At 39.2% G+C, this 16,109-nt stretch overlaps 1 protein-coding gene across 4 annotated transcripts in view; it reads left to right on the forward strand.

Moving 5' to 3' along the window:
* The window catches only part of HMCN1 (hemicentin 1), a 465,592-nt gene extending 457,380 nt beyond the window's left edge, over positions 1 to 8,212 (forward strand). For all 4 annotated transcript variants that reach the window (XM_004424923.3, XM_087439001.1, XM_087438994.1 and 1 more), the window contains 2 exons: positions 5,096 to 5,222; positions 6,764 to 8,212. In XM_004424923.3, coding sequence (XP_004424980.2) covers positions 5,096 to 5,222; positions 6,764 to 7,130 — 494 coding nt within the window. In that variant the 3' untranslated portion in view covers positions 7,131 to 8,212. The remainder of the gene's footprint in view (positions 1 to 5,095; positions 5,223 to 6,763) is intronic.
* Positions 8,213 to 16,109: the final 7,897 nt, after the last annotated feature.

Raw genomic sequence — 16,109 nt, forward strand, 5'->3', positions numbered from 1 at the left:
GGATGCAGCTCATGGAAAATGTGTTCTGGGAGGCAAGACCAGGACAGACGGTGACTTCACTTGAGTTACTCTGAGCCTCCCCACCCCTACCACACCCATTCCCCATTCACACTCCCTGAGAGCCCCTATTGTATCCTGTGGGCCGGAGAAGGAAAGTGAACTCAATAATAACCTTTGCTCCCAGCCATCAGTCACCAAACGTTTATTAAGAACTTACCCTATGCAGAACATTTTACTGAGATTTGAAGTACTGAAATAATGTACTTACATTATAGTCTTACGTTTTTCCAAAACAACTATTATCTCATTTTAATCAGCAGTACAGCTTTGTCAAGGGTAATAATTTGTACCCATTCAACAGATAATAAAACTCTTTCTCAGAGTGATTATGTGAGCCTCAATGTCGTAGAACAATCAGGAGCAAGGGCAGGACTTGATCGCAGATCTCATAATGTCTGGAATAGTCCTTTCTCTCTCCTATGATGCTGCGAACACCAGAGTCACTGTACTGTGGCAGCAGGGTGAGGTGAGCGCATTTACACTGTCTGTGTTTTATAACTTTCCCCAGCTCTTCAACCCAACAATCTTTCTGAAAAGATGGCAGTGCTCAACACGAACACTATACTTCCTGTAGTGCACCAGGCACCAAGGAAGGAAGCGGGGTAGATACTGAAGCATTTAGAATAAGCAACCGGACTGCAAAACCCCTTAGCCAGAATTTTAAGGGTTATATTGTGTCATATTCTCATTAGAGGATTTTTCTTCTTTTCTAAATTTCACCAGTTTGTTTTTTAATTGCCCTTGTCACTCATTCAGTTCAAAACATTTTTCAACTTTCAGTTGTGCTTCAGAGAGTGGAAAATGATGTGAACAAATCAGAAACAGGTGTCATTTGAAATGGTTGCAAGTTAAATAGGTTACATATTTTTTGTCGTTTTAAAAAAGACATAAGAGAAAACAATTATGCCCTTTAAAGACCTTTAAAGAATAACTTCAAGTCTTTTTATAGCTTTAGAAAGTGTTTGAGGCATTTATGAGAAACAAGAGACTACTTTTCATTCACATATGCATTTTTGAAGCTTTATACATTAGTGATAAAAACGCCAGTAATAAAAGGGAAATTAAAGTGAATTTGACATTGAACAAGGACAGACTCTAGTCAAAAGAGGAAGTCACCAGACTGAAAAATGAAAAACAAAAAACACAACCAATCATGATGTGCTCAAGAAGTGGAGAGGAGAAACTAAAAGATCTTTATGCTAATTTTAAGCATTGCTAATCTATTTCTAAAAGTTTTAAAACATATATTGGCATTGCATTTGAATGAGGGTTCTAATCTATCCAAGTTTTAAAACCGTAGTCCGTAATGTTTATCAAGAATCTGAATTACTCTATACTTTCTATGAGACAAATGTTTCAAGTACGCTTATCCTAAATTTTTTTAATGTGTCCAGAAGCGCTTGGTTAAATGCACTCATATGTTCTAGAGCTATTAATATAAAAGTTTTTCAGTTCATCTTGGTATTCTTTTTTTGTAGCAATAATATTTATGTTATAAAATGCCTATGCTTTAATTTCTATCATAATAATTTTCTTATTATCTTTCATAAAAACCAGACATCACCACATTGTCAGTTAACAGAAAGCAACATTCTTTCTTCATCTTTTCTGGCTTCTTTTTTTTAGACCAGTGAGTCAAATGAATGAGCAGAGTGAGGAGACTGAAGGCCTATAGGGTGCTGAATCCTGAGGAGACAGTAATAGACAGAAGACAAAGGTGGGCCACCTGCCCAGAAGCTCAGATAGTTAAAGAAAGCTTTTCTATGGGAAATGTACATTATTATGGAACTAAGAGCAAACACTTTGTATATTAGATTCTGATGTTTCTTTATAGATTCATGTTCAGCCAATGAAAATCTGCAATAAGGTAGCTGCTCTTATTATGCATACAGACATGTGTCCAGATTCTGGTCTCCATGCTACCATTTTGGTGGTCGCCTGCAGCCCATTGGCCTCCATGTTTCTGCATGAGTTCACTACAGAAGTTAGAGCTAAAATGAAATTTGGAGGATGAGTGTGAAGGGAATGGTTTCTTATGAGAGAAAAGAAGATAAGGCTAATTGAATTTTTTTCACATTTTCCTAGAGGGCTTTTCACTTCATTCTGAGACAATCTCATTTTGTCAAGGAGATGAAGCACTTCTGACAGATAAAATCATAATTAGAAATTGGTTCGCAGAGACAATAGGCAAGACTTAACTGAAATAAAAACTTGTTTCACACTGTTTTCCATTCCTGTGGGAAAACTAACCCTAATATAAAACAGAGAGAAAGCACATTATGTCATTGTCAGCACATCTAAGTAACTAAAAAGTAGAGTTAAATGATTTACTCCATATCATTCTAGCTCAATATCTTTTTACTCTGTGTAGACTATTATTAAATTTAAAGAATTACATTGTCTGTCATTTCCTTACAAAACAAAATATATTAGGAACTAAATCTAAAATGTTCATTTAATTTATTTTTTTACTTTATTTTTTTTTTTATTTTTTTTGTGAGGAAGATCAGCCCTGAGCTAACATCCATCGCCAATCCTCTTTTTTTCTCTGAGGAAGATTGGCCCTGGGCTAACATCTGTGCCCATCTTCCTCTACTTTATATGGGATGCTGCCACAGCATGGCTTGACAAGCAGTGCGTCGGTGTGCGCCCGGGATCCAAACCTGTGAACCGTGGGCCACCACAGCAGAGCATGCACACTTAACCGCTATGCCACCAGGCCGGCCCCTAAAATGTTCATTTTTGAGTCAGAAACGCAAATGGTAATTAATTCAGAAATAAAATTTGACATGTATTGTCCATGATTAATATACTGTTTCTTGGAATTTCTTATCCTTTCTCTTTTTTTCTCTGTTGCTGAGGATGTTTTGCCCTGAGCTAACATTCATTGCCAATCTTCCTCTTTTTTTGCTTGAAAATTTGCCCTGAGCTAACATCTGTGCCAATCTTCCCCTATTTCGTATGTGGGTCACCACCACAGCATGGCTGATGAGCGGTGTAGGTCTGTGCCTGGGATCCGAACCTGCGAACCCGGGCCGCCAAAGAGGAGTGCGCCAAACTTAACCACTAACTACACCATGGGGCAGCCCCATTTTTTCTCTTTTTTTATATAAATATTTCAAGTTATTTAAGAGTTCACAAAAGAACTTCACAACTTTAACCAAAGTCCAATATAAATACCATTATGCAGATACCAAGTCACTTACAAGTATGAAATGACATAATAGTTACGCATACCCATTACACATACCCATTACACGTACACATACCCACCCTTCCAAAAAAAATTTTGAAAACCTTATATTTCACTCATTCTTTTTAAAATTGACCTGTAACATTTCCTATCATGTTTAAAATAGTTGCAAAGGATGTGAATTCTGGCGTTGTTATTTGATATGCATGTGCTTTAAATATATTTTTGTCAAAACTTTGGAGCTGCAGACTTAACTCACTCAGTGAATGGAGAATGACCACTATATAATTTGAAAGTCTGTGCTCATTGTTAAACTAACCGGATTGACTATCAGAAAAAGTCTAGGGTGATTTTTCTGTTCAGTAAAAGTGTTAGTAGATATTCCCATAACAACCAGCTCACTTCTGAAATCTAATTTAAAATAGAGAGCTGAGACCATTGGTTTATAGCCAGGATGAAATAAGGCCTGCCACCATCAATATGCATTAGCAGTGTTCTCACCTTCCTATGTACCTTGAAGCGTTTCACACCCAGGTATCATAGACTAGGGATTAGTGGAAACCTTTCTTTTGTAAAGGAGAAGAATGTAAGAGGGGAGAGGGGAAAGGATAACTCCAGGCCACAGGAAGTTCTCAGGTAGAATGATTTTAGGAGAAGAACTTATGGCTACTGAGGATCTGGATGGAAATTGATTCCCTGAAGTATTTGCCTTCTCTTGTACTGCTGGAAAACTTTCATGCACCACAAGGGAATGCAGACACCACAGTTTGAAATTGTTGCTCTAAAATATGATTCTTAACTTTGGGATCTCAAAATCCCTTAAAAATTTTGGACTCTATGGACCCTCTTTCCAGAAAATCCATCAATGGATCTCAGTCTCACTCTGTCTCTGTCTCTGCCTCTCTCTTTCTCGCACACACACACACTCACACACAAAAACATTTTCATTCACAGATCCCCTGATGCTCAAATATGGACCCCAAGTTAAGAACCATGGCTCAAAAACACTCATTTTCAGAAAGCTCAAAGAAGTTTTATTTAGCTTCATCTTGAAGGTTCTTAATTTTAGTGATTTGTGTGTTTTTATTTAACAAATTTGTGTAGAAAACAAGAAAATAAAGAGCATTTCAATTGCATATTACCCTAGAGAGAGCCATTACCCTGGGGAGAGCATCTCCCCTCCATAACAACTGAGGATGGATTCTGCACAGTTCAGATTTCATCAAACTTGGATTGTGGTTCTTGGGTCATTCATTTGATCCTATTTTTTTCTTTTTTCTGTCTTTCTCCACAAGATCTAACTGACCTGTACAAGCTCTCTGAATTTATAACTTGACTCCTTTCATTTCCGCTACACTACCTCCCACTCAACAATTTGAACTTATAAAACAAAATACTAGGGAAGGATCACTCACATTTTAAAGAGATTCTTCACTTTACAGAAAGGTTCACAAGAGCCTTTTAAATTTTTAGCTTGTTTTTAGTGAAGTTAAAGTATTATTTGCTTTTCAAAACTCAAATGCACTCTATTTTCCAAATATTAAAAATACTGGAGAGTTCTTAATAGCTTCCCTTCTACTTTATAGCTCTTATTTTTCTATGTCCTCACACATTTGTTAAAAACAACAACAACTTATCCTCAAAGCAATCTGGGAAATAGCACGCTGTGTATCAGGATCCCTCCTCACTTTGTGGTTGAAGATGTTAGGTACAGCTACTGAGTTCATTCATGGGGAAGAGAAGGCTAGCCAACGAAATTTAGGCGAATGTCCACAACACCTGCTCTGATGGCCTGTTCTGACCCGCGTTGCTGATGCTGCACGTTCCTTGTGCTGTTGGCAGATATTGATGAGTGTCTGGAGCAGAATGTGCACTGTGGGCCAAACCGCATGTGCTTCAACATGAGAGGAAGCTACCAGTGCCTCGATACACCCTGTCCACCCAACTACCAACGGGATGCTGTTTCAGGGTATGTCTTGCCTTCTCTTCTCAGACATGTTTTTGAAAATCCTTCCTCTCTCCTCTTGACCAACAAACCCTGTCTGTAGTCATGTTTAACTCACAGGAAGTCGGTGACCCCAGGGAGATGTGTAGTTACAGTGTGTTCCTTCTTCGTGAATGGGCAAGAAATGAGCTCATCGTGCAGCAGCCCCTGCAGCCTAAACTATCACTTCTGGCTGCCAAGGTTTCCCGGAACAGTCTCCCCAGTACATAATCCACCATGCAACATCTAGAGTTCTGCTTCAGCAGTGAGCATTTTGTAAGGTGATAGAGCCTGCCTTTCTTTGAAATTTTCTAGTTTCTGTTTGTGTTGCCTCACAGTTTTAAGGGCTTTCAGGGCTTAAAGCACTCCAAGAAGAGCCTTGGCTGTTACTGTGATGACTCACTGTGACTCTATGAGAGAACAGAGATGAGCAGGGATGAGTCAATAGTCTGCCCATTCATACATCGTCTTGTCTACATTTCCTACTATCTGAAACACTGTCTTCTCTCTCAGTTCTGCATAAATTACTCTTCTATTTTCTCCCTCCCCTTACAGAAATGTTGTACTCTGTTCAGGTACCCAGTTAACATGATGCTTAAAAACAGAGATAATGGTCATTGTGAGTAGGACCTGCTAATAAGAAGGTGGTTCAGAAGCCACATACTGGCTAGAGCTCACACTGCTTTTCCTCTCAGCAGTGGCCACCAGGTTACTGTAACATGATCAAGTGTGGGCTGCTCAGGATCCACCAAAAACCTATTCGTAATTGGTCTTAGGGAAATAGGAAGGGGAGAGAGAAGATTAAAAATGTAGACTTATGAAACTTCTAAAAAATACTATGACTGAAGAATCCATAACTTTAGAAAATAGTCCTTTGTGCATTTTTTAAATCTTACTCTTTATTACCAGTGATTTCTGGCAGACAATTTAAAAGTCATGATGACTCAGAAACAGCCAATCTGGGCTCTGGAATAAGAAAATACAGTATTTTTAATCAAAAATAATGTGGAAGACAAATAGAAAGGGAAGTATTTTTTTCCCCCCAGGAATCCTAATTGACATTTTATTATGTTTAGAAAAATAAACCAAATATCAATATATTCTATGTCAGCTTTCAAACAGTCTTAGAATAGGAGTTAACATTTTAAAATTGCTTGTATTCCTCTCTTTAAGAAGTATTTGTTTCCAATATATGTGCAGATGATTCTATTTCCAGAACTGACTTTTCATTTTACAGAAACTCTTGTGGTACTCATACTTCTTTACTTCAGCGGTTCAAAAGCTTCTGATTTTAATGGAGCTGAGAGATAGCTATTTGACTCTAGACCAGCATCCTCTCATAGCCATCTGGTGTCTGGTTTGAGTTAGTGACGTAGAGCATGGGGTGAGCCTTATTGTTCCTGCAGTCGGACTGTCTCCTGCCTCTAATGCCTAAACGTTGTCATGGATCATGATCTCCTGCATCATGCCTTCTCCTGCTTCCAAGCCAGATAACTATATGTGGTTTGTGTGTTTGTTGTCCTTAGGTTCTGCCTCAAGAATTGTCCACCCAATGATTTGGAATGTGCCTTGAGCCCATATGCCTTGGAATACAAATTTGTCTCCCTCCCATTTGGAATAGCTGCAAATCAAGATTTAATCCGGCTGGTTGCATACACGCAGGATGGAGTGATGCATCCCAGGACAACTTTCCTCATGGTAGATGAGGAACAGACTGTTCCTTTTGCCTTAAGGGATGAAAACTTGAAAGGAGTGGTGTACACAACACGACCACTACGAGAACCGGAGACCTACCGCATGAGGGTTCGAGCCTTATCCTACAGTGCCAATGGGACCATTGAATATCAGACCACATTCATAGTATATATAGCTGTGTCTGCCTATCCATACTAAGAAGTTCTCCAAAGCCTAATCCACATATTTAAATTGCATTAATCATGGGAATCAAGTCCCCTTCCAGATTACCCTCTCCTGAACAGTTGCAATCGTGGTAACTTGAAAATGGTGCTGTGCTGTTTTGCGTGCCTTCCTTGGGACTGCTGAGATATTTTCATGATCCCACCATGGTCATATCTTTTGGTAAGGTCTAGAAAAGTCCTTATTATTTTCTTTATTTATTACACTGGAGCAGTTACTTTCCAAAGATTATTCTGAACATCTAACAGGACACGTCAATGATGTTTTATAGTAGCATAGTAGTTATTATTTTCCTTAAAAAAAAGAACCAAAAATAACTATAATAATAATTCAAAGCCAAGTAGATATTTTAGCATTTGACCATTTTTAAAATAATAAAACTGGTTGCTATGTGTTTTGGTCAAAACTTATTAAGTAACTTATGAAGATGCTTTTTAAAAAAGTATTGATACTTTATAATAGAACTTATACACCTATTTTCACTTTGAGGAAAAAAAGCAACACCACTCATTTTAGAAATATAGTACGGCTTCTAGAAGGTTAGTGTGATGCCAAATGGTGCTCACGTTGATTGAACATCCAAAATAAGGATATTATTTTCAATGATTTTGTAAAATCAGCTGGAACGACTTATGATAATAGAAAAAAAATATTACTTTGTCCTCGGATGGTTGTTCATGGCATGGCTCTTTGCCCTATCATTTTTATATAACCTTCCATTCAGTTAGCTCCATATCTTTTACAGTCCAACGTTTTTTAATTTTCCTATCAATTGGAAATAATTTTTTTAAAATACCAATGGGTCAATTTTCTTTGTTTTTTCTTAAAAATCTTGTATGTTCAAATTAGCATAAATGTTAAACGTCAATACACTGTACATGGTGGTAACAGACTCTAGAAGCAATTGCCAAGATGTATTCTATTTTTATGAAGTGTATATATATTACCTTAGTTTGTATTTTCTACATAATTTCTTGATGGACTCTTTTATGAAATTATTTTATAAAACAAAAAACAATGTTACAGCAAACCAGCCTAAATAAAATTTTCACATCCTTTTTGTTAACTTTTTTAAAAACTAAAATTTGTTTCCTGTTACAGCTATAACAGATATTAAAGTTCATAGTCACACACACGTGTGTGTGTATGTCATACGTTTCTTGATTTAATCAACAACAGCTTTTCAGATAGGTAGTCTTATTATTCACGTTTCATAGGTCGAGATCCTAGGATTCAGATAACTTATGTAACTTCCTTAAGACAACACAGCTAATTAGTGGCAGAAATGTCATACCTTCTACCTCTTATGACTCCAAATCTTTATTGACTCCCTCTCTATTGCATGACGGTTTTCTCCCTTACCTAAACAGTTTCTTTATGTCTCGTCTCAAGTGAATTCATCTCCTGCCTGTGATAATAATAAACTAGTGAAGGCCTAATCATGGCCTATGATTGAAGAACTTTACCTAGAATCACGTTATTCAAAGAAACCTAGAAAAATCATCTTGTCCACAGCCTGGCAGTCAGGCAAGTGATTGTCTAAATCAGTATTTGCAAAAGAATATTCTATGGAACAATAGTTCAGTTATGATACATTGAGTCAACTGGGTTCCACGGTGAAACAAGTTTGGGAAACACTGTATAACATGTCCTCCTATTGAATATTTACTATGAACTCTGACACTTAAAGGATCTTAGAAGTTCAGTAGTAAACAGATTTGATTTGTTCAAGTCAGCATTTTCCAAAATATTTAATCACAAATATTTTTCTTCCAATTTATTGTAATATCTCCCTGAACACTTGAAGAAATGCTGATTTTTGTGCAGTCAAGACATCTGCTTGACTCCTCAGTCCTTAGAAAAGACACTTTACAGCCTACTTTGGTAAACAATTCCAGCACATGACCCTGACCATTGAGCTTCTTTCTAAAATTAAACTACATTCATTTTGCTCATTTCTTCTGTCTGATATTCTGCAAGCATAGAGAATGACAAGGCAGTGACCAGCCATGAGCTGCTGCACAGTCATTAGTAGGAATAGACTTCTGGTTACTATAATATTTGATTTGGGAATTCCTATATGGAGCCAGAAGGTCCATCCAGAATCTTTAACCAAGTACTTTTGACAAAATTTCCCATAATCACCCTAGTGTTTGAGAAGAGTTAGGCAATAATATCAATTATCAAAGCTGAACGTTCCCTTAGGATGACAGCGCAGGGTGTTGAAACCCTCCGTGGCATCTAGCAAGGATGTAAGGAGCAAGTCCTCATCTTGTATGTTGCTATTACAGTCCTCCGAGCCTGCAAATTCCACACATATCCCAGATAGGATGACTAGTAGAAGAGAAGAGGTCTCCAAAAGAAGGAAACCAAGGTGGGTAGGTGAGAAATATAATAGGCAATATTGTTAGACTCAAATATATAGAATCCCTTAGATGTCATTATGAAGTCTACCTACAATATAATTAATTAATCTGATGTTAACATAAAAAGAAGTATGATCTACACCAGTGGTCAGCAAACTTTTTTTCTGTAAAAGGAAAGAGTGAATATTTTAGGGTCCGTAGGCCATATGGTTTCTCTTGCTACTACTCAACTCTGCTGTTTTAGCACGAAAGCAGCCATAGACAATAAGTACACATGTTCTAATATCACTTTATTGACAAAATCAGTCTGGATTTGGCCTGGGGGACATAGCTTACCTCTGATCTACGCAATGAGTATAATTCTGCTCATCATTCAGCCCAGTCTATGCTCAGAGTACAGTACATAGGCAATGGCTCTAATCAGTTTTGTAACAGGATTCTGCCTCTATATGTGCAATCCTGCCCCATGTCTATAACCCATTCTCATTCTTTACATTAACCCAGCATGCAGACTTAGCTGTTGTTGTGTTAGCAATCATGGTGAAACCCTGCACTCCCTTCATAGACACACCCCTGCACACAGGAACATGTTTTGCAGGGCTAGATAATAACACACTCACCAGAACTTACATTTTACATTTCAGTCCATCTGAGTGAGCCAGGTAGAACAAAGATATGACACTCGCTTCCAAGACAGAGACCCATTTGTCCAACTGGCTACTTGATATTTTCTCTTGGCTGTCTCACAGCAACTCAAACTTATAATCGAACATATGGTGAACCTAAACCCTGTCTACATATTTCCTACTCCCTAGCAGCCTTCTAGTTACAGTGGTCATGTGACTCCATTCTGTACAATGAGATATAAGCAGAAGTTACTTGATGGGGTTTTTGGAAAATTTAAAAGGGCAGGTCTCAGTGGCATGCCAGTGTGGCCTTTTGCCCTTTGCCATCTTTCCACATTCAGAATGTGGACAGAGATGTGGCAGCCATCTTGCAACAATGAGACAACAACTCTGAGGATGAAGACCTACATACTAAGGATGGAGAAAGAAGGAAAGAGCTGGGACCTTATGTGACATTGTTGAACCACTCTGTGAGCACTGGAATAACTTCTGGTTGTATGAGGCCAATAAACTCCTTACTTATTCAAGCCCTTGTTTGTTGGATGGTCTATATTTTCAGCTGAAAAATTCATGCCTGGGGCATAACCCTCCAAACCTTTTCCTCCCCTAGTCTTTCCCAACTAAGTTAATGGCAATACCGTTCAACTGTTACTCCAGCTGAAACCCTGGGATTCATTGATAAGTTCTCACTCACGCAAAAGCCCCAAATTGAGTTCATCATACTATAACTCTCCATCTCTACTGCCACCATCCTAGGTGCTATAGACTGAATGTTTGTGTCTCCCCAAAATTCGTATGTTGAAACCTAATCCCCAATGTGATGGTATTTAAAGGTGAGGTCTTTGGAGGTGATTAGGTCATGATGGCTCTGCCCTCATGAATAGGATTTGTGACCTTTTAAAAGAGACCCCAGAGAGATCCCTAGCCCCTTCCACCATGAGAAGACACAGCAAAAAAACAGCCCCTATGAACCAAGAAGCAGGCCCTTACCAGACGCTAAATCTGCCACTGCCTTGATCTTGGACTTCCTGGACTCCAGAACTGTGAGAAATAAAGTTCTGTTGTTTATAAGGCTATGATATTTCTGTTAAAGCAGCCAGAACTGACTAAGACACTAAGCAAGGCCACCATCATCTCACACAATACACTCCTAGCCAGTTCCAGTTCCTTCTCTGCTCCTGCTCTGCTCTATCCCACTTTCTACCAGATTGATCTTTTAAAAAATCATCAGATCATGTCACTCCATTGATGACTTTCCATTCCTCTTTTCTTTCATAGCCTAAAGGTCTTATAAGATCTGGTTTCTCCCCTGTGTCAGCTTAGATAAGCTGAAACTACATTTCCTCTTTCTGCACAGTTCAAAGTGTGGGCCACAAGAGACATTTCACACAAGACTTGGGAGGCAGAAGTGAAGATGCAGCCACATTGCTTTTATGCTGGGAATGTCAGTTCAGGGACACCAGGTGCTGTTGCACTACATGGACCTTGTCACTGTCAGCTGGCCCCCCTTGTTGGAGTGGGACAGTCATTGGTGTGGAACAGGTATTCCACTTCCCAATGGCTCTTCTTCTGCAACCGCTGGGCCAGATATGTGTTTATCTCCGTGACAAAGAACCCCAACTTTTCCTGCAAAAGACCCATATCATCGAAGTGGAGAAGTGAAGATGATCAGAGACCAACACATGTTCCAGTCTGTCCTCATGGGTTCGAACTCATATTTGTGGATTTCCATTTGTCCTTACTTTCCCCCACTGAGCATCCACCTTCCCAACTCCCTGCTTGGCTGACATCAAACTCCCACCTCAGAGGCAATGCTTTATAGAGACTTTATAGTGATATTAAATCACTCCTCAAATTGCATAAGGTGAAACACACACACACACACACACACACACACACACACAACTTCCTAGTGGTTAAATATCTGTGATAGAACCTGACTGAAATAGGCTTTAAATGGATTCTCTGAATCGGTTCTGAGTTATCTTTAACTTGTTCTATGATCTAGTCAGATTTAATGGCATTAATAAACTGTCTCAAGAGGCAAAGTGGACACTGATAGTTCATGGGTTGCAGTGCCAAAATTGCACTTACGTTATTGTCAATAGACATGTCTAATCAAGCACCTATGGAAGGCGAGGCTTTGAACAATCAAGTATTTACTCCCACAAATCGTTTTAGTGAGAATGGAGCGTATGTTGCTTGCTTGCTTCTAAGTGCACTGGAGAATGTGGAGAAAGAAAAGAATGAGTTCAGGGCTTTAAATTCCCAGCTGAAGTTCTGCAAAAAGGATAGAAAGTTGAATGACAACCCAAAAGAAACCCTTATCGCCTGTAACTACAGAGCTAAGTTTTCTGAAAACCAAACCAAAGGTCTAATTCTGAGAGTGGCTGGATTACAATACAAATTTAATTCCCGATCTCGCAGGTTCTCTTATGTTAAAGTTAGAGAACTAATTGAAAAGAAGTGTCCTCCTAAAACTTGGAATAGAGACATATGAGCAGATTTTGATGAAGCTGGAAACCTTGAACCCTAAATCTGATGTCTTCTTTGCCAACAGAAGCAGTCCTTCCTCTCTGTCTGAGGTAGCTAGTCTTCTTTATCTAAGTAAGCTGTAATGGCCTCTCCTGAAGCCCTTGCAAGAGACTCTGAGCCTCCTCAAGACCTACCCCCATCACCGTTCATTTCTTTTAGACCTACAACCAGATTTGTATTTATGGAATCCACTAACACACAAAAAAAAATGGAGCTTGTATTTTATGAAATTTTTTTAATTTTATGTTTCTAGTACAGATCTTCCTCTACTTATGATGGGGTTACGTCCTGATAAACCTATCATAAGTTGAAAATATCATAAGTCGAAAATGAATGTAATACACCTAACCTACCAAACATCACAGCTTGGCCTAGCCTACCTTAAACGTGCTCAGAACACTTAGATTAGCCTGCAGTTGGGCAGAATCATCTAACACAAAGTATATTTTATAATAAAGTGTTGACTATCTCATATAATTTATTGAATACTGTACTGAAAGTGAAAAACAGAATGGTAGTATGAACACAGAATGGTGGAAATGCATCAGATGTTTACCCTCGTGATCACGTGGCTGACTGAGAGCTGTGGCTCGCTGCCATGGCCAGCATCACCGGAGATCATTGTACCGCATATCACTAGCCCAGGAAAAGATCAAAATTCAAAATTCAAAGCACAGTTTCTGGGGCCAGCCTGGTGGTGTAGCAGTTAAGTGCACGCGCTCCGCTATGGCGGCCCGGGGTTCACAGGTTCGGATCCCAGGTGTGCACCAACGCACCGCTTGTCAAGCCATGCTGTGGCAGGGTCCTGTATAAAGTAGAGGAAGATGGGCATGGATGTTAGCACAGGGCCAGTCTTCGTCAGCAAAAAAAGAGGAGGATTGGCAGATGTTAGCTCAGGGCTGATCTTCCTCACAAAAAAAAACAACAAAGTACAGTTTCTACTGAACGTGCATTGCTTTCACACCATCATAAAGTCGAAAAATCATGAATCAAACCATCATAAGTTGGAGACCATCTGTAATTCATTTTTATTGTATTTTTTAAAATAATCATCTACAATGGATTGAAACTAAAAAAAAAAAAGTGCCAAAAAACAAAAAAGTGATCCTTTACCACAGGTAGTTTGAGAAGCACTGCACAACACCGTGACCAGAAATTGTAAGCCACTGTTTCATAGAGAAGGATGCTGAAGCTCGAAGAAATTAGATAATATGTTGAGAGTCTCATTACTAGTTGGAGATGCAGAGCTAGGATTTGGACCCAGGCCCACCTAACTACAAAGCCATATCACTTGCCAATATTCTGAATAAGGAAATTCCTCTCAGTCTCTTCAGAAACATCTGCTTAGATCCAAGCATTATAACTGCAGTGTGAACATGAACTGTAACAACTCCTCGGGTTGCTCCTTTGACGAAAGTATGTTCAAGTCTCGCACTAAACTGGGACCTCAGCACTGGAGATTCCTGTAGTTGCAGTTATTGTTCATCCTTGAAAATCATCAGTTGGAATTCAGCTACGAGCAGTCTGGGGTTCTGGCCCGACAATTCATGAATACTAGCTGACCTCCTCCCGTGAATCAGCAAAAATGCTACTTGATGCCACTAAGAAAATATAGCACTCCCCCTTTCCTGTATGAAAAGTTGAGGTTTTAAAATCATGATTAGGTCAACTAAAATCAAAAAGACTAACAATTTTTTTTTTTTTAAAGATTTTATTTATTTTATTTTTTCCCCCCAAAGCCCCAGTAGATAGTTGTATGTCATAGCTGCACATCCTTCTAGTTGCTGTATGTGGGACTCGGCCTCAGGATGGACGGAGAAGTGGTGCCTCGATGCACACCCGGGATCCGAACCCGGGCCACCAGCATCGCAGCGCACGCACTTAACCACCAAGCCACAGGGCCGGCCCAAAAAGACTAACAATTTAACTGATTGGTTATTTATCTGGAAGTTCTCAAGACCTGAGACATCCTTGCCCTCACAAAAGATTATCTACAGTGGCTCCTCACCTCACTGGAGGTGAACCCGGGTTTCCCTATAACTGGACCCCAATTTACCTTTGCAGTGTGAGCACATCCTTATATGTGCCCTGTTTTCCATGTAATGGCACCACACACTTCCCACAATTCAGTTTTTCTTCTATTTTCACCTATTGGAATGCTCTCCTTTTCAACTCCACATACTCAGTTTTCACCCACCTTCAAAGTCCTGTTTAATGCCAGATCCTCAACCAGTCTTCCCTGATCCTTTAAACAAAAGACCTCTCTTCTGCCTCTGAACTCACACAGTCTTTCTCTGTACCTATAATATGTCACTTCTCACCTTGTACTTTGTATTATGGGTGCCTGGCCCATGCATCCCCTTGTCTACTATACAGCAATAGCTCTGGATCTGATGCCTCTCTTATCCTGCACTGCTCTTAGCACAGGACATTATAACTAATATATGCCCCACACACTGGGTACAAGGATGACTGGTTGACTGACTGACTAAATTTAGATAAAAGAAGCCCAAGGTTTGTTATTAAATTCAAAGCTGCCCACAGAAATCTTTCATATATTTATTTATTCAGAAAGTGTATATTGAATGTCTACTATGTGCTGGGCTCACTGATCCACATGAGGAATTCAAAAATGAAAAGACACTAGTAGTCCAGTGAGAATTCATATATAAAAATAAACTGTAATTCAATATGATAATTATAATGAAAATCTGTGCAAGTGCAGTGGAAAGATAGGGGAACGTAGTCCTAAATCTACCTGGGGAAAGCAGATAAGAGTCCACATTTCAGACAGTAAGAAGGAAAAAGGGGAAAAGGACACACACTGCTTCTCTTTAAGAAAATTTCTCAGAAGTCTTCACACATTGTTTTCCCTTATATCTCGTGGGGCCAGAACTTAATAGCTGCAAGGGAAGCAAAGAAATGTAATGTTTTGGCCAAGCTCCATGCTCTGCTACTACAAAAAAAAGAAAAGGAATCTTGGCCCTAAGGGGCTGAGAGAGTGGGAAGTGGGTTCTCTGAAGAATTAGAGGGGATTCCTTTTTCCAAAAGCTGTGAAAGAAAGAGAAGCTATCTGATAATAGAAGAAAACACTGGATCAAGGTTGTTTTGTCTTTAATATGGGAAAGAGCCAAAAGCTATAGGGAGATTAAAGATAAAGACAAGAGAAAATGTGATAAAGTCCTTGAAGACCTGGAAAGACTGGAATCCAAAGCATAGCAGAGGGTACTATAGATGAACAAGAGGAGTCGTCTTAGTCTGAGCAGACTGCCACAACAAAATAGCACAGTCTGGGTAGCTTAAACAACAGAAATTTATTTTCTCATAGTCCGGGAGGCTGAAGTCCAAGACCAAGGTGTTGCTAAATTTGGTTTCTTCTGAGGCCTGTCTCCTTGGCTTGCAGATGGCCACCTTCTCACTGTGTCCTC

The sequence above is a fragment of the Ceratotherium simum genome, chromosome 2 (genome assembly GCF_057802395.1).
Source record: "Ceratotherium simum simum isolate JZ-2026a chromosome 2, ASM5780239v1, whole genome shotgun sequence".
NCBI lineage: Eukaryota > Metazoa > Chordata > Mammalia > Perissodactyla > Rhinocerotidae > Ceratotherium > Ceratotherium simum.